This window comes from Osmerus eperlanus, chromosome 9, assembly GCF_963692335.1.
Source record: "Osmerus eperlanus chromosome 9, fOsmEpe2.1, whole genome shotgun sequence".
NCBI classification, from domain to species: Eukaryota; Metazoa; Chordata; class Actinopteri; order Osmeriformes; family Osmeridae; genus Osmerus; species Osmerus eperlanus.
In genome coordinates, this window is record NC_085026.1 from 2,970,985 (window position 1) to 2,988,119 (window position 17,135).

General features: G+C 44.9%; 2 protein-coding genes across 6 annotated transcripts; one reads left to right on the top strand and one right to left on the bottom strand.

Annotated features, from left to right (window-relative positions):
- Positions 1-138: 138 nt before the first annotated feature.
- On the top strand, positions 139-10,877 carry ahi1 (Abelson helper integration site 1). 2 transcript variants are annotated; one of them, XM_062469241.1, is made up of 27 exons: positions 141-582; positions 759-883; positions 1,000-1,589; positions 1,707-1,876; positions 1,965-2,151; positions 2,245-2,437; positions 2,540-2,635; positions 2,774-2,959; positions 3,490-3,642; positions 4,034-4,166; positions 4,276-4,399; positions 4,812-5,041; positions 5,172-5,278; positions 5,367-5,485; positions 5,937-6,067; positions 6,190-6,330; positions 6,822-7,000; positions 7,233-7,278; positions 7,398-7,444; positions 8,031-8,127; positions 8,594-8,652; positions 8,814-8,858; positions 9,435-9,597; positions 9,731-9,825; positions 10,086-10,165; positions 10,252-10,466; positions 10,516-10,877. In XM_062469241.1, the coding sequence occupies exons 1-26, from the start codon at positions 573-575 to the stop codon at positions 10,421-10,423; spliced, it is 3,678 nt and encodes a 1,225-aa protein (XP_062325225.1). In that variant the 5' UTR covers positions 141-572; the 3' UTR covers positions 10,424-10,466; positions 10,516-10,877. The 2 variants fall into 2 exon arrangements, with proteins under 2 accessions (XP_062325226.1, XP_062325225.1); XM_062469242.1 differs by lacking the exons at positions 7,398-7,444; positions 9,731-9,825; positions 10,086-10,165; positions 10,252-10,466; positions 10,516-10,877 and having other exon boundaries at positions 139-582; positions 9,435-9,538.
- slc18b1 (solute carrier family 18 member B1) lies at positions 10,587-16,502 on the bottom strand. Of its 4 annotated transcripts, none has more exons than XM_062469245.1 (15): positions 16,361-16,502; positions 16,168-16,191; positions 15,905-16,044; positions 15,466-15,561; positions 15,292-15,365; positions 14,990-15,137; positions 14,538-14,694; positions 13,778-13,914; positions 13,593-13,694; positions 13,409-13,500; positions 13,056-13,151; positions 12,890-12,964; positions 12,661-12,754; positions 11,954-12,003; positions 10,587-11,782 (listed from the first exon to the last, which is right to left on the bottom strand). In XM_062469245.1, exons 1-15 carry the CDS (start codon positions 16,389-16,391, stop codon positions 11,701-11,703), a joined length of 1,398 nt encoding a protein of 465 aa, XP_062325229.1. In that variant the 5' UTR covers positions 16,392-16,502; the 3' UTR covers positions 10,587-11,700. The 4 variants fall into 4 exon arrangements, with proteins under 4 accessions (XP_062325229.1, XP_062325227.1, XP_062325230.1 ...); XM_062469243.1 differs by having other exon boundaries at positions 10,587-11,842; XM_062469246.1 differs by having other exon boundaries at positions 10,587-11,764; positions 16,361-16,501.
- Between the last annotated feature and the right edge of the window lie 633 nt (positions 16,503-17,135).

A 17,135-nucleotide genomic window follows, 5' to 3' on the forward strand; every position in this document is an offset into this window, starting at 1 on the left:
AAATATGTCTAGCGTCACATTTAAGCGTTTTTAATTATGGGGTGAGTTATGGTGGAAAACAGATACTTTATGGTGAAATCTCGAAATCTCCGCCCCAAACTCATACGTCACGGACAGGATCTCCACTACGGGGCTGTTGTTGTTTTGGGAACCTTCGCAACGGATCCACCGGTAGCAATGGAGATCGTAAATCACAGCAGCTAGCCAGCGAGCTGACTACTCTTAGTTGAATACAAAGCGATTAGATATGATCTAGCTTAGATAGCAAATGTGTGATGTTTGCATATTGCGATTAGCTGTATCCATCAGTTTTGACAACTTGATACAGTAGCTACAGTAGTGTACTCTAAAATAGTAGTAGCTAGATAGGCTACAGTAGCTGACTAGCTAGCACCAGTAGTACTCACTGCAGTATCTTGCTAATCTGGTCGAGGTTACCTAGCCAGAGAGCTGGCTGGCTTGTTATTAGCCGCCACTGAGACCGTTAATTTACAGCTATCTTGTAAATCCAGAAAGAAAATCCTTGTTTGGGTTCTTTGTACGCAGAATGAGTGTCGAACCAGCGTTCAAGAATGCCAGCAGGTGAGTGCACACAGCTCCTTAATGCTGTGATTTAATGATAAAGAACTGTAGCAACTGTTACTAGTAGCTAAAAACAACATACTAAAAACACTTTGGCTAGCTCTTCACGGCATGCCTCATTGTTCTATGTCCAACTTTGCTCCATGTATTGGAGACTGTCTATGTCCTTCCAACAGGTGAGAGTGAAGCCCGGGCGAAGACCAGGGCCAGGTTTGATGAGGTATTTAAGAAATACACTGACCTACCGTCCGAGAGGAAAAAGGTGAAGAAAAGGAACCCTCAGCCTCCAGAGAGCATCGTGGTGAGTCAAAACAAGATGGTGGCTTTGCCCTAACTCTATATTGAGCATCTTCAATGCATTAGGCCTATAGTCTTGTTTACAGTTAACCATTACACACCCTGCCCCATCCACCACAGCTCCAAACCTTGAGAAAAGACCTTGACCTTGAGAAAGACACAGAGGACAATGAGACCATCCTCCAGAATACGTACCACCCTGACCAGGGGAGCGCACGCTTCACCAAGAACAAGCGCAGGGAGAGGGAGGTGGTGGAGAAGGTCAACCTGAACAACAACGGGAACCAGGAGGATGCTCAGCCTCCCAAGGGCAAGAGGAAGAGCCGAAGAGAGCTTCCTCCACTCCCTCGGTCCCCTGAAGACACCTCCAGTCACATCATCCGCATAGACCAGGACGACCTTGCTACGAACGCCAAGGGCTCCGAGGCCAAGCCTTGTGTGGAGGCCGACGATGTGGAAAAGGGACCGAAGAGGAAGAGCAATAAAGGGAGAAGGAAAGCGGATGAGGAAGTCGCCGCGGAGAGCCGGGAGGTGGAGGCAGCGGATGAGCTGATCCAGGAGTACCAGCAGCAGATAGCGCAGGAGGAGGAGAGGGCCGTGGGGAAAAGCAGGAAGTCCATCCCGGCCTCTCAGGGAGTGGCGCTGAACAACGAAGTCGGGAAGAAGAAGAAGAAGAAACTGAGGCCGTTGGATACCGAGAGGGACGCGAGGTTCGTTCACTCAGACGAGGAACTAGGACTTTGAATAACATGCGAGATGATTGGAAAGATGGAGTCAGCGTAGAGGGACTTTGCTTTGCTAACGATTGGCTTTTCTCACCTGTGCAGTGCGGCGTCAGATTTGCAGCATAGCCAGGCGGACGAGGCAACAGAGCTGAGGACCTCTGTGGAAAAGACCTCCAACACCAGGAGCCAAGATGAAGACAGGGAGACAAACCCCAAAGCTGACTCAATACTGACACAATCCAAAGGGAAAAAGAAGAAGAAGAAAAAGCAAGGTGGTTGAAAGTAAATTTGAACTTGTATCTTCCCCCCAAGTGTTTTTTCTCCCCCAAATGAGAGTGACTGTTTGTTTTCTGGTCCTAGTGGTGAGAGAAGAAAGCGATACAGAGGTTGAAGTACCCAGAGGCTCTGCCTTTGATGACAGCTTGGTACTGGGCATCTACATCCACCGTGCAGACAGGCTGAAGACCTCCCTGCTGGTGTCACACCCAATGGTTAAGATCCACGTCATCGATGAGATCACTGGACAGTATGTGAAAAAGGAAGACAGGTGAGAATGTTGTCCTACCTGTAGAAGTCTCGGTGTCGAGCTGTCGAGGTAATGCTTTTATTTTGAAATGTTTACCCCTCGTATTTCTTTCAGTCATCGTCCGGTCTCCTCATTCTATGAGCAGGAAAACGTAGACCATATTCTTCCTATCATGACCCAGCCCTTTGACTTCAAGAAGAACAAGTCGACTATTCCAGAATGGGAGGAGCAGATCGTCTTCAACGAACGCTTTGGCTATTTCCTTCAGAATGATGACGAAAGCCCTAGAGTTATGCTGTTCTTCGAGGTAGGAAAGATTCATTTAAACTGCATGTTATGACGTTCTTTGCATAGACAGTTCCAATTGCATTCAATGAAATGAAACCCATGTGTTATTAATATGACATAGGTCCTGGACTTCTTGACCATGGAGGAAGCCAGAGCCAATGTTGATGTTGACAAACATGAACAGGGATTTAGAAAAATTGCATGGGCTTTTCTAAAGGTTGGTATCAGAAAATAACCCTGCATGTGACTTATCGGTTAGTAAGTAATAAATCTAATAATTAAGTTATATATCAAATACAAAATAAAAATATATTATATTGTCACATTGACTTGTAACATATTTTCCTATGTGCAGCTCGTGGGTACCAACGGGGTCCTGAACATCGACAGCAAACTGCGCCTCCAGCTCTACTGCCCCCCTCCCCGGGCTAGAAGACAGCCCCAGACCATCGAGGTGGTGGACTGGTGGAGAAGATATCCCCGAAACAGATATGCCTCCACCCTGTACATCACCGCAAAGGGCCTCAAACTCCCTGATCACGTACGTTTGGGCTCACAAACAGCCCGCTTGTTTTGCAACTCTGATGTCAATTGATGTCCTATTTTACATTTACATTTAGTCATTTAGCAGATGCTCTTCCAGAGCGACTTACAGTAAGTTCAGGGACATTCCCCCGAGGCAAGTAGGGTGAAGTGTCTTGCCCAAGGACACAACATCAGTTGGCATGACCGGGAATCGAACTGGCAACCTTCGGATTACCAGCCCGATTCCCTCACCGCTCAGCCAACTGACTCCCCTTATTTTGTGTATGTTCACTTGCGATGTCACCTACGTGGCTGGTGTCATCTCTGCTCTCCATCTATTCTAACCAGAGAGTGGAGTGGATTATCTCTTTATTGACAATATAGATCATGTACCTTAATTTATAATTTGTTTCTTTTAATTTATGAACTATTAATGCATTGAATTGAGTGAAAATGTGTTAACTCAGAACAGGGTAGAGATTAGTGAAGGTGTGTTGACCCAGAGAGAAGAGGGTAGAGATGAAGGTGTGTGGGCCCTCTCCCCAGGTGGACCCCAGTATCCGCTCCATGATGGCCCTGCAGCAGGAGCGAGGGAGCACCTCCTTCAGCGAGCTCCAGAGCGAGGTCACCAGGAGAACCACCACCCAGATGATGGACAGCAAACCAGCTCAGCTGAAATGGAGCCGGGTGCCTGGCCAGGTCTGGAGTGATATAAAAAATATATATATATATGTAACCAGGAAAGACCAATTGAGGTTAAAACCTCTTTTGCATGGGCGACCTGGCAAGAAGGCAAACAGGAAAATAGCATTGTGTACATAAACTATTTCAGAAAAATACCAGATAAACACAAAAGACAACAGTCACAAGTTACAGAAAAAAGGTAGCTCTCCAGGAACAGATTTGAATTTCCATGATCAATACACTCCCGTGGTTCCAAGAATCCTGTCACAAATATTGTATATGGATGTCGAATAAATTTCAGCTTCTCAGTGGGGCCGGAAACGTCCCCTCAACCCATGACGATACGCCCAGATGAAGCAAGCTCTCTCCGGCTGTATTTCCTGACAAGTTGTTCTTGCTCACCCAGGCCTGCCGCATCCCTAACAAGCCCTTGCTGGCGTTCAGAGGAGGCCAGATGGGCTGCTTGACCGTCCGCTTCTCTCATGACGGGAGAGCGCTGGCGGCTGCCTGCGCTGACCGAGATGCCTTCCCCGTAGTCGGTGAGCGGCTCTGCCCCTTTCTGCTCTCAGAGCCACGTTCAGGTAACATGAGAGTGAAGAGTCTATGGAGTCGTTGTTGAGACGTTTTGCCCTCTTTTCTTTTCAACAGTGTACGAGATTCCCTCAGGCAAAGTGCTGGCCGCCTTCAGTGGCCACCTAAGTATTGTGTACGATCTCTGCTGGTCCAGAGACGACCACAGTCTGCTGTCAGCCTCCTCAGATGGCACTGTAAGGTACGTCTGGAGAGGGAGGGGGGGGAGAACAGAGGGGGAGGGAGTGGAACAGGAAGAGAAAAGAGTGAGGAAGGGAGGGAGGGAAGAAAAGAGAAGAGAAGAGGGGAAAAGGAGAATGAGGCAGGGATCCGAGGCAAAAAAGAAAGAGAGGAGGGGAAAGGGGGTGGAAGAGGGGAGGGCAAAGGAAGTAATAAACTCATAATGTGATACCTACAAAGCTCCTCTAGAGGGCGTTTGTGCTCTTGATATTCTTTCCAGATTTCTTTTTTAGCTCTGTTTACACATGACCTGGACTGTATTATTTTAATATTACCACCACATCTCACTATCTTATCAATTACCATGGTTCTACATGGGTATCCATGACAACCACAACACTCTCCCATGATGCATCTCTCTTTCCCTCCCTCAGAATGTGGGACGTGGAGAGGCTCCAGGGCATCGCCCGGAAGGTTCTCCCTCACCCCTCGTTCGTGTACTGCGCCCAGTACCACCCCACGGCCCAGCATCTTGTGGTAACCGGGGGTTACGACTTCCTGGTGCGGGTGTGGGGAGTGAACGTCCGGGACGTCAATGGCGTGCTGCTCCAGGAATTTGAGGGTCACAAGAGCTTTATCAATGCTCTCTGCTTCGACTCTGAAGGTGCTCGTTTCTTAGACGTGTTGGTGCTAGGCTAGCCTGGGCTAGGAATGTCACAAAGGTAGTGACAGGATTTGTTGGTGTCATCGCGTGCCGAGTGTCACCGTAACGACCCGGCTGTCCTTCCACGCAGGAACCAGGATGTTCTCCGCCGACAACGCGGGTCACATCATCGTCTGGAGGACGACGGTGGCTGACTCCTCCCACCAGCGCCCCTGCCGACACTGGCTCGTCGAGAAGGTTTGAGGAGAGACGCGTCGAACAGGCTCCGCGCGGCCCCCACCCGTTCAGTCTCTGGGTGCAGCGCTAACACACTTTCTCCCTCCAGGAGATTGGAGAGAGTGACCTCGGTGGGATTCCCATCAACACGTTACAGGTCCACCCCAACGGACGGCGCCTGCTCATCCACGCCAAGGACAGCGTTGTCAGGGTCATGGATTTGAGAGTGTAAGTATCTGTTGTGATCGATATATTATTGAGATGATCATAAATTGCGTTTGAGTACAGTGTATAGTAGGGGCTAAAAGTTGGAGAGCATATTAATGGGGGAATTGGACATTGAGAAAGCCAGAGCATTCCGAGACATCACAAGAAGCTTTTGTGCTCTAAATATTTTTTAGTCATGCTGGGATAACATGGTTCATCAGGTTTTTCACAAATGTGTGCAGTCCATGCACGCTGCCCTTAAAACAAAATAGAGGGACATGCCAAACAGTAAGATATTCTGAAATTCATGTACATTTTTACATGTACATTCAACTTCCCCCCCCCCCCCAAATCTTAAGCTGACGATTATCATGAATGATTTTTTCCAATGACATTTATAAACAATTACAAAATAGTTTCTTGACATATGATGTAAACATGGAATACAAGTGTGATGTTTGGGGTGTCTTAGGCTTGCTGTGAAGAAGTACAGTGGAGCCACCAACTACAGAGAGAGGATCCACAGCACCTTCACGCCCTGCGGCAACTTCATCTTCTCAGGCAGCGAGGACGGCATGGCCTACGTGTGGAACGCAGAGACCGGTGAGGGCACGGGGTCTACCCACCGCACAGCGGGGCAGCTGGGAACCGCAGTTCTTTCTGGGTTCTTTTCCCTGTCGAGTCCTCAGAGAGCAGTCGGGTGTGGTGTGTGTGTGTGTGTCCAGGCGACCAGGTGGCGGTGTACTCGGAGCTGTCTTACCCGACGGCGCTCCGCGGTGTGGCGTTCCACCCTCAAGAGAACATGGTGGCCTTTTGCGCCTTCGGTCAGAGCCAGCCGGTGCACGTCTACGTCTACGACCGCAAAGGTGAGTGAATAGTCATCATGCTAGTGTCAAGTATACACACTGTAATAGTCATCATGCTAGTGTCAAGTATACACACTGTAATAGTCATCATGCTAGTGTCAAGTATACACACTGTAATAGTCATCATGCTAGTGTCAAGTATACACACTGTAATAGTCATCATGCTAGTGTCAAGTATACACACTGTAATAGTCATCATGCTAGTGTCAAGTATTCACACTGTAATAGTCATCATGCTAGTGTCAAGTATACACACTGTAATAGTCATCATGCTAGTGTCAAGTATACACACTGTAATAGTCATCATGCTAGTGTCAAGTATTCACACTGTAATAGTCATCATGCTAGTGTCAAGTATTCACACTGTAATAGTCATCATGCTAGTGTCCCCCACCCCTCCTTAATAATACTAGGACAATCAGAGCTATACTTCATAGACCATTGTGAGTGCTTATCAGTGAGCCTGTGTGGTTGTGTTTGTGTGTGTGTAGTGGCCCAGATGGAGGTAGAGAACCTGCAGGTCCAGAGCAGGGTGGGTTCTGCTGGGCCTGGCAGACCCTCCCTGGAGCACGCCGCCCCCCCGGACGCCACCGCCATGGAGAGCTTCGCCAGTTCGGCCCGCCTGGACCTCAAGATGCAGCGCGTCAGGGAGAAGCTTGACTCGGTTCTCGTACGTAGCCCGGCTCATTTGGTTTGGTTATTTCTGTTCAGTTTGAGCCTGAAGAAGTCCCTGTAAATCGTGTGAATGTGTTATTTGCTTTCATCACTTCACTTGGGTTGTCTTTGTCAGATAACTGGAGTGTAGGAGTCCCTGTAAATCTGATGTATGTTGTACTACCTCAGTCCACAAACCTGGATTTGGACTAACTCCTAACTAACTCCTCTCCTATGCTGACCAACAGGAGCCACATATAAACACCTCCTCCATGGGATATGTATCAGAACAAGGTACAGGAGTTACTGTAGCGGCACGCACACAGCTGAATTCTGGTAGTTGTAGTTCAACAGATTTGGGTGTGTGACTAATGCCCCTGTTGTCTTATGGAGTCCCTTTTCTCTGTTTATAGACAGAATGGGATGGTCTCAGAGGGGGCGGAGCCTGGTGTCTGACTCAGTAAGATAAAGTCTTCTGATCTCAAAATCCTGTCAACTTCAATGATAGTTACTTGAGCCACACTGATCCATAAAGATCAGGGTTTCCCGCAGCACTTTTCAGTTAAGGCGGCCGCCTAAGCAACACACGCCTGCCACCTTAACTACGTTATCAAAAACAACAACAAAAATAATCATATTAATAATTTTAATACCGATTTCCGCCGTTGTCCAGTTTTCTCCCTTCCATTCCAAACTGTGACCAACGCCAGTCTCCCTTCTCTGCAGAACGCATTGGAGGAAAAACTTTTTGCGCCTCTCCCCCCCCCCCCCCCTCCCCCCACCACCACCACCACCACCTTAACTAACACATTTCTGCAGGGGAAACCCTGAAGATGACAGATCAGTATCTGATCGCTGTTTAAGCTGGAGATGAGAGAAGCACAGATTGATGATCAATTTGTGCCTGCCATTTAAAGATCTTTCTGTATTCTACTAATGTTCGTTAATTGAGATCTCTATAATAAGATATACTAATGTTATTATATTACACATTATATTCTATTTTATATTCTCTTGTGATGATCTAAAATCCAGATATGTTGCAGGTGGGTCTGAACACCTCCCTGCCGCCCCCCTCCCTCCTGTCTCCTCACTCCAAGCTGCAGTTGTCGGACTCCCTGAGGGGGCAGCTCATCCACAATCGTGAGTGTCACACACACGACGACACCACACTGCTCTTCCTCTCAGACAGGCTGACCCCCCCAGGAGATACCTGCTCTGAGAAGGTTACTGGGTCAAGCCCCCCAACCCCCCCACCCGGTGAAGGATACGTCTTCATCGGCTGTGTCAGCAACCTTGTGGGACTTTTGGTCTCCCGTGATTACGAATTTAGGTCAGGTTTTGACAAATGAGCTTATGTAAAGCATTCATGCAGAGCGAGGCATTTTAAATACCGAGCTAGCAAAAGGGATTTAGCTAAGATTGAACATTCCGGGTCACGAGTATAGAGGTGTGGATCTGAAGACATGTACAGCGTGCACAAGGACCAGGACGGGCCTCTTATGATCTTCACCTGTGTCCGTAGGTGGAAAGACGCACACAGAATAGTGTCTTCATATCTACAACATGTCAACTTTGTTTCTTCTTTTCCTTCTGCTTGTGTCTGAAGGAGGGTTCAGTCCGGTGGGCCCGCGTCACAGAGAGACCCGCTCTCTCAAGCGGCAGTCGGTGAGGCTTCTTATCTTCGTAGCACACTTAGTGTTCTTGCTACTTATTCTTACTACATTAGACTATCTACACTTTTCATATTCTTGAGAGGTATAACCATAGAGAGTGTAAGTAGAATTTATAGTATGCGATTGTTTACAAATGTGTCTTCTTCTTTTTAGAGTCTCTCTGATCAAACAGGTCCCATCGTACCAGCCCAGCACACGGTAAAGGATAACTGTAGCTTTGTTTTAGATTTAACATTTTATTTATGTAATAGATGCCAGCTCATGGTTTCTTTGCTGTGGCAGATGGGTCTGCCCCATTAACTGATTCCCCTCCGGCATGAAAAGTGTCAAGTCAATCAGGATCGTTTATCTGACATGGGGCGGGTATATTATTATGACTGTACAGAGGAGAAACATTGAGGCAGTTTCCTAAACAACCAAGATGACATTTCATTGGTCTGATTGGTCGTATCTTTCTAATTCTATCTAATTGCGTCCAGAGGCATCAGTGTCCGTTGATAGCTTTATCCAAAGCGACGTACAAATAGAGCAGGTATTAAGTGCCTCAGATAACGACGTACTAGAAGGAACAGTGGTTAGTGCCAAGGAGCAGTCAGCGTTTTTACCAGACACAATAGCTTCATTGAGACAACATTACATCATTCCGCAAACAAGACAAGCGCAACAAACACAACAGCAGTATCAACAATCGTACGGTACGTACATGATTTAGATTACATGAGCTTAGTTATATTAGAGCGGGCCTCTGATCTGAATGCTCGTTTGTTCTCTCAGGTCGTCTCTCTCTATGACTACACTGCGAACCGGTCGGACGAGTTGACTGTGCTTCGTGGTGATGTCATCCACGTGCTCTACAAGGACAACGATAACTGGTGGTTCGGTCGTCTAGCCAATGGACAGCAGGGATATTTTCCAGCTACCTATGTGGCAGAGGAAGGTAAATAAATGTGACAAAAAACGCAAATATTGTAAATATTTGATTATATTTCAATTGAAACAGTCTTTTCAGTTTTTACAACAGGAAGTGTCTGAGATGCTCAGGTGTTTTCTTGCTCTTGTTTCTCCTCCAGGAGACGTCAACGAGGACGTGTCCCAGACCCTGGAGGCCCAGTCGGCTCTGTCCGAACGCACAGAGCTTTCAGCAGAGAGGTCAACACCCACCAAGGTGACCCACGGGACAGGACGCAGCCTCCATCTGTTTTAATCATTCTGATATATGTCTGGGAAGTGGCTGGAGTTTCTTTTTCGGTGTTCACCCTGTTCTCCAGACCCTTTGTCCCTTCGCTTTTTCCTTTCTCATCTTATTGCCTCGCTGTCTGTTTTAATCACTCATCGCTGTTTCATTTATGGAGTGATTTAAAAGAGTTGTGTGGATCTTGTCTCTTTGTCCTCCTCTCATCGTCTGGTCACCCCATCCCACTGCAGGTTTCGGCTATCATCAGTGCCTCCGGGGAACTCAAGTTCATCTCTGAGCAGGACACAGATCCAGAGTTACCCGTTCCCAAGTAAGCCCCTCTTCTACCTCAAACACTCCTGTCCCTGTACCTCCCCCCCATGTCAATCGTTCTGATGTGTTTGTGTAACTCTGAAGAACCAGGAAGAAGAAGAAGAAGGCGAGGAAGCTGGAGGTCCAGTCCCAGGCCACCTCCTCCGACCCGGAGGCTGCAGGAACAGCATCAACCAGGGGGACAGCCAGGCCCCTCCCCAGGAGACCAGGACCCTCTACAGGACAGGCCAACAGCGCCTTTGAGCCTGACCCCTAGAACCCATTACCACAGAACAGATTCTCTTTATGCACCAGGAGTGCTTTAAATCCTGTATTTTGACTTATTTTAGCAGATGTCCCGAAAAGTACTCGTGTTTTTTTTAAATGTCCATATTTGACAAATCTAAGAAAAAGTCAAGAAAGTATAGTTTTTAAAAATGTTTTGATACATTCATGTTTGTATTTATTGCAGTGAACATATCTAAAATTCTCATAAGCAGTGTTTTTTAACCAGACATTTATGTAATGCTATAGAGCTATTTTCTTAGCCTGTCAGAGATTAAGAAAGTTTGTAACCCTTTTGCAGTAGCATGGAGCATTTAATAATAGTTGCCAGGTGGGTTTTGTTGTCTATTTGTATCCCATTTTTTTCTTAATCAAATGTGGATTACTGCATCTGGGTGGTTTATTTTGTAACCATGTTCAATACATTTCTTGGCACTCTTAAGACATTTCCTTCTTAGATTTCTTGCCTAGTAGAAGTGTCAGAATTTGGCATAATGAATCTTCAAATACAATGGGAACTTTCACTTTGCCATTTTGATTCATAAAAACTATATCACAATACTTAACCTGAAACTAATGTGTTTCATGGACAATGACCATTAACCAAGCCTACTCATTAAGTAACTGAACTCTGGTCATTCTGTCTCCCCTGCCCTGATAAGGATCAGCAGCCAGGAGCTGCCACACACAGCTCAGCCAGGAGCAATCCTAGTCATGGGGTGTGGAGTGGCCCGGCGTTAACACACTGCTGCACAAGCACAGCACAAATGTTTACAATGCAACCTGTTACCTGAGCCCTTTGCTATTCATTGCACAAACAATAATCGGAAGACAATTCACCTCAACTAAGAAACGGGAGAGTGATGAACTGGCTAGCTGGTTGGTTGAACAGCAGGCTGGATAATTGGTTGGTTTGCTGGCTGACGGCTTGATTAGCTGCATCTGGGTGGCAAAACCTAAAGATACTACTGATTACTTATTTTCTTCACCCTGTGTAGTTAAACCAGATTGAGGGGTTTTAAGTGTCAGACGGTTTGGTTCTGCGGTTCACTTAAAATTATATTTCAATCAAAACAACATAACCCTTATTAGTCATTGATGAAACAATGTGTCTCCCATGTATAAAGACATTACATTCTGCTGCTACAAAAATGTCATATACACATCAAAGACTTATACAATACATACAAATATAAAATCTGATCGTTTTGCTTCGCTTGGCAAGACAAAGTTCCATGAAGAACGTGATGGAGTTCTGGTGTGTCTAGTTCAGACAGCCACTGGTAAGAGATCAGTGTTGAGAAGAGGAGTCCTTTCATTGGTGGCTTCAAACCTGCTCTCATGTGAAACCCTGGGGTCCAGACAAAACAGCACAGTCAGCCAAAGAACCAGAGGAAATCCTCCAAGAAATCTTGATTTAGGGATCAGTGAATTTACAATGAACAATAACTTCTAAGAATTCAATTATACAGGGATTTTCTTAATTTTACTAGCTGTTGATTAAAATCATAATAATGATTACCTCAGATAGCAGATTCTTCGAGAGAGATAGTACAAGCCAAGAAGGGAGGCCTAAAGATTAGAGGAGAAAGTTAACAAGTGAATATTAAGTCATGTTAACATATCATACCACGCCTCCTTGTTCAACCAGCTGCCTTATTGTTCCTGTTACAGTTGGTAGATGTGAACTCTGCTACCTCCGTCATCAATCAAATGTCAACATTTCTGCTCTGATCGCGCACTACAGTATGTTAATACCCCGTCCACTCTACGCCCCCTGACTTTGATTACACCCCAATTCTTCATCAAAGTATTTTGTTATATCTCAATGTATTGCAGACCAGCACCTACTGTGCTATTCAATTCAACCATGCGACCACTGCCAGTTATTGTCTGGTAAGTATATAATTAGCCCTCAGGCCATAATACAGCTGAATTACATATTTTTTTACAATTGACATTCTAATATAACAGAGTGACAGAATCCAACCAATGCTATTAAATCAAGTTTACAGCTTAAACATTGGTTCTGGTTTAAATATCTGTGGTGTCTGCTTTCTGAGGGGGGCATTTAACATTGTGGACCACTTGGCTTCCTATGAAAACCACAAACATCTTTGAATCCTGCCCACTCCTGCCATCTAATAACCTTCACAACATGTGTGTAAGGTACTGTAACAGATCTGAAACATGATGAGCAAAACGAGCTGATGTGGAGGTTGCACTCACCGCCAGAAACGCCAGTCCTCCCTGGATAGCTGCAGCAAACTCAAAACCCAGATGTTGCGTGAGAAAGCCACCGAGTGTTGGACCACAAAACATCCTACACAAAATAAAACAATTCTTGGTGAGACTCCAAACTCTGGACATTTAACCTTCACCTTCTACCATCTGTTTATAAAATGGATATGAAAGACTTAGTAGTGTGAGGTACAACTATGTATTTGACATCACTTACCCGATGGACCAAACCGCTCCAAACAATCCTGATACCAGTCCAAGTGTACCAAGCCCCTCCTCAAATCCATTTTCACTTCATTTAAAAAAGGACGACAGTTTGGTGTTGAGTCGCATTTGCAGTTGTACAGTAAGCGGTACAGTAAATCAGTGTCATGGCCACTCACAGTGCACAGAGAAGCATCTCTGGGTAGGTCGGTATGGCTGTCATGCCCAGGGAGAACCCAATGACGCCTAGCATGAACACCAACAGCCAAAGCTGACTAGACACAACAGATTTAATTAGTCCTGGTATAATGCTTAGTCCTGGTTAATACTTGTATTTATTTTTGCTAATGTGTTTGTTTATTTTTACTTGGAACTGATCATACATTATTAGGTGAATTGTAGAATTTCCATCAGGATCAGTAAAAAGGGAATCGTTGAATATTTTGAGTAAACTATGTATTTTAAGTCTCTTTTTCGTACACTAGAAAAAAGGGCGCATGCACAATAACACCTAACACTAACTTCTGCTCACCTTTGAATGTGTAATAGTGGGAGAGGGCCCAGGAAGCAGAAGGCCAGCGCTGTGGTGAAGCCTCCAACCACCATGAACCAACTCCTGGTCGACTAGAACAACACAACACGTCCATGATGAGTACGCAATCAGACGCAAACCACATCCCCACCGGCACTGTAGTGTTGGGATTTCTATGACTTACAGGAAACTTGTCACTGATAATGCCCAGGATAGGCGATGCCACACAGTAAGGTAAGGACAAGCCTAGAAGGAGGAGTCCCACAAAACCTGGGGAGAGATTAAACTACAAACACATGCAGGAAGTCAGAGCTGCACTCAAGTCACATGACACCCTTGTTTACATACTCCAAAGGAAAGTTCTTGTACCTTGTCAATGGCATACAAGGACAGGGTGGCGTCCAGAAAGCCCAGCCCAGAGCTGAGGGTGAATATGATGAAGCAGATCAGCACAATCTTCAGATGACTAAACAGCCGGAAGAAGGAATCCTTAGTCGGATCAGCATCTGGGTTGTGAGGTAAGCACAGCAGTAGAGAAGCTCATCGTTTCCATTTGTTAATTTAGCAGGTGATTTTTATCCCCAGAAAATCAGGAAACGAACATGCAGTAAGAGCAACAGATAATCAAGGGCTGAAAGTACACAAGTCCAGCAGTATTAATCCAAGGAATATTCTGGGTTTATATGACAGTGCAACATCATCATATTTACATTTAGTAATTTAGCAGACGCTCTTATCCAGAGCGACTTACAGTAAGTACAGGGACATTCTCCCCGAGGCAAGTAGGGTGAAGTGCCTTGCCCAAGGACACAACGTCATTTTTGCACGTCCGGGAATCTAACCAACAACCTTCTGATTAATAGCCCGACTCCCTAACCGCTCAGCCATCTGACCCCCTAAATGATATTTACATTTACATTTAGTCATTTAGCAGACGCTCTTATCCAGAGCGACTTACAGTCAGTACGGGGACAATCGCACATCACTGATGCCACCTCACTCAACGGACAGGAATGCATTAAGAAATGATCATGACATCACATACTTATAACATGATAAGTCATTACAGCAAGATTACATTTGAATAAGATAACAGGAACGGTCACATATCTTGCATTAAAGGTCTTACCAAAGTGTGGTAGTATATAGATATTGAAGGGGACCATCAGAAACAGGAAGCAGCCCAGCGTCATAAAGGGAACTTCATATCCAAATGACTGGTACAACCAACCCCCGAGAGGCGGCCCCAAAATGAGACCCAACCCTGTAAATATCTCCAAGCTCCCCTGGTAGACAAAACACATCGTAGTCACACCACACTGAGAACCTCAAATATGTAGATGCAGTTTGACCTATTCCCAGCTTTGTTTCCTTTTTTTTTATTGATTTATTTTATTTTGCAGAATCCATGCAATTGTGTAAGCATTTAACTTAATAAACGGCCATTGCCGCAGGGGACTATGACCACAGCTCTCCAAGTACAACAGATATAAACAACCCAGGACAACAATGCTATTTTGTTAGCTCATGATTCTAATACCTAAACAACATACCACCCAAACAAGGGTGGGCCAAACTCACCAAAACAGTTGCTATATTGTTTGGGAAAACTTTTGCTGAAACTGCGAAGGAGGAGGTCATGGCTGCAGCGAAGCCCACAGCATCGACAGAGCGTATGATGAAACAGAGCACGATGAAAGGTGTTCCTTCGGGAACTCTGTCCAGCAACCTGCAGAGAGCAAGAACGAGGAAAGACTTAGGAGAACACCATGATGAGAGTCATCAGTGGCTCATAGACTGTCAAGCTTTTTCCTTCTGTTTCTGGTCTTTGCTCTGAATGATGAAGTTATTCATAACACGTGTTGGTAAGCAACAGGACTCACCCAAAAATAATTGTGCATCCTGAAGAGACAAATAAGCCTGCGATAAGCATGAACTTCGCCCCTATCTGGACAATCTGAAGGGATAGACAAAAATGAGTTTAAATTATTTTGTACATGTCATGTTGCAAGTGTCATTGTCTGATGACTGGACATACAGTACTTGAAGATACTTACATATTTACCCAGAACCAAGGCACCAATCAGATTGCATACAGCATAACACCCAAATATCAGGCCAATGGTGGTCTGGTTCACTCCTTTCTTTACTGCCTTTGTTGGGATAGTAAATAGAACAATGCATACGTCACCAGACCAGTTTTAATGGGATCACCCCTTTAAGTGTGTGACCATTTTATAGCCCCTATTGTTAGGCCTTTTTTCTGATGTCAAATAAGTGATACAAACATCAATCAAGTCAACATTCCACTCAACAGTTATCCTTACCAAACATCAAAGTAATTCATTTTAAAGAGTAATAGTAGTTATTTTGTTTTTGTTTGGGTTTTTTTGGAGGGGGGGAGGGGGGTTCCATCATACCACATCACATAGGCTACTATCAATTGATACAAACAAATTCACATTCACTCAGTGATGTTGCTCAACGTTAGCTTACCTCGTTCGGGAAAAATGGTCCTAAAATGGAGTAGCAAATCATTGAGCTGAAGTTTACAGACGCCATAGATATTAGTGTGAGTATCTGCTGTCTTGACATCCTTGATCGAGGACCTGTCGATTCTTCTGGTTCCCTGTCCTCTAAAGAGCGGCAGCGCGTGAGAAGAACATAATCAAGGAATAGTACGTATATAAGTCCATATGTGTATGTTTTTTGTGTGTATGAACTTAAACACTATATAACAAATTTGAATTTGCTCAAACCTGTTTGCTGAACATCAGTGAGACCTGGATCCATGTTAGATAGAGTTATGTTCCCGTCCCGTAATTTAAGTGATACATAGAAAGGATAATTCGTGGTCCCAAAATTCAGAATACTTTAACTCATGGGTGATCACGTAACGAGGTAACATATTTTCATTGCGAGAGGTTTAGTATAGTATAGTTTGACCATTACATTTGTTTGCGCTTAAAAGCCCCGATATCATGACTGTATCCAGCTTGTCCAAGGTTAGTTTCCAGTGCGGGTGCCTTTTGCACTTGCAAGAAATCGCAGATTGTAGGTTTCAGCTGGGGCGGTGTATTGACGCTTGGATCCCTCCTACTTCTTCCACGGTTATGCACGCAGGCGCTCCTCTATGGAGAGATATATCTCAAAAGTATTCGTAAATGCAATGACCATGATCCACAAATGTTTCACGATTTACAAATGTGTTTTGCAACAAAAACAAAATTCTTAGTCGTGATTTGTAAGTTTGCATTTACATAAATGTGCTATGATTTGTACACAGATGTCCATTCTTAAATATATCCTTTGTAATTTCTTAAAGATTTAACATTTCGTGTGTGCATTTCTCATGGTCTGTCACTTGTAAATCTACAATTCGCGTGTGAAGTGTTGAATCTGCATTTGTGGATCGCCCAATACACGCGTGCAATCCTTCTTCCAATGACGTAATTTTGAGACGTTCTATGGAGTCAAATTAGTGTCAATACTATTTTGCATCCGTAGAAATAGTTTAGCATCCGTAGAAAAAGTTTTGGATCCGTAGAAATAGTTGCATCCGTAGAAAAAGATTTGCATCCGTAGAAATAGTTTTGCATCCGTAAAGAAAGTTTTGCATTATGCAAAATATTTTTGACCATCACTTTTTTACGGATGCAAAACGATTTCATCCGTAATGTTTTTTCTACGGATGCAAAACTATTTCTACGGATGCAAATATTATTGA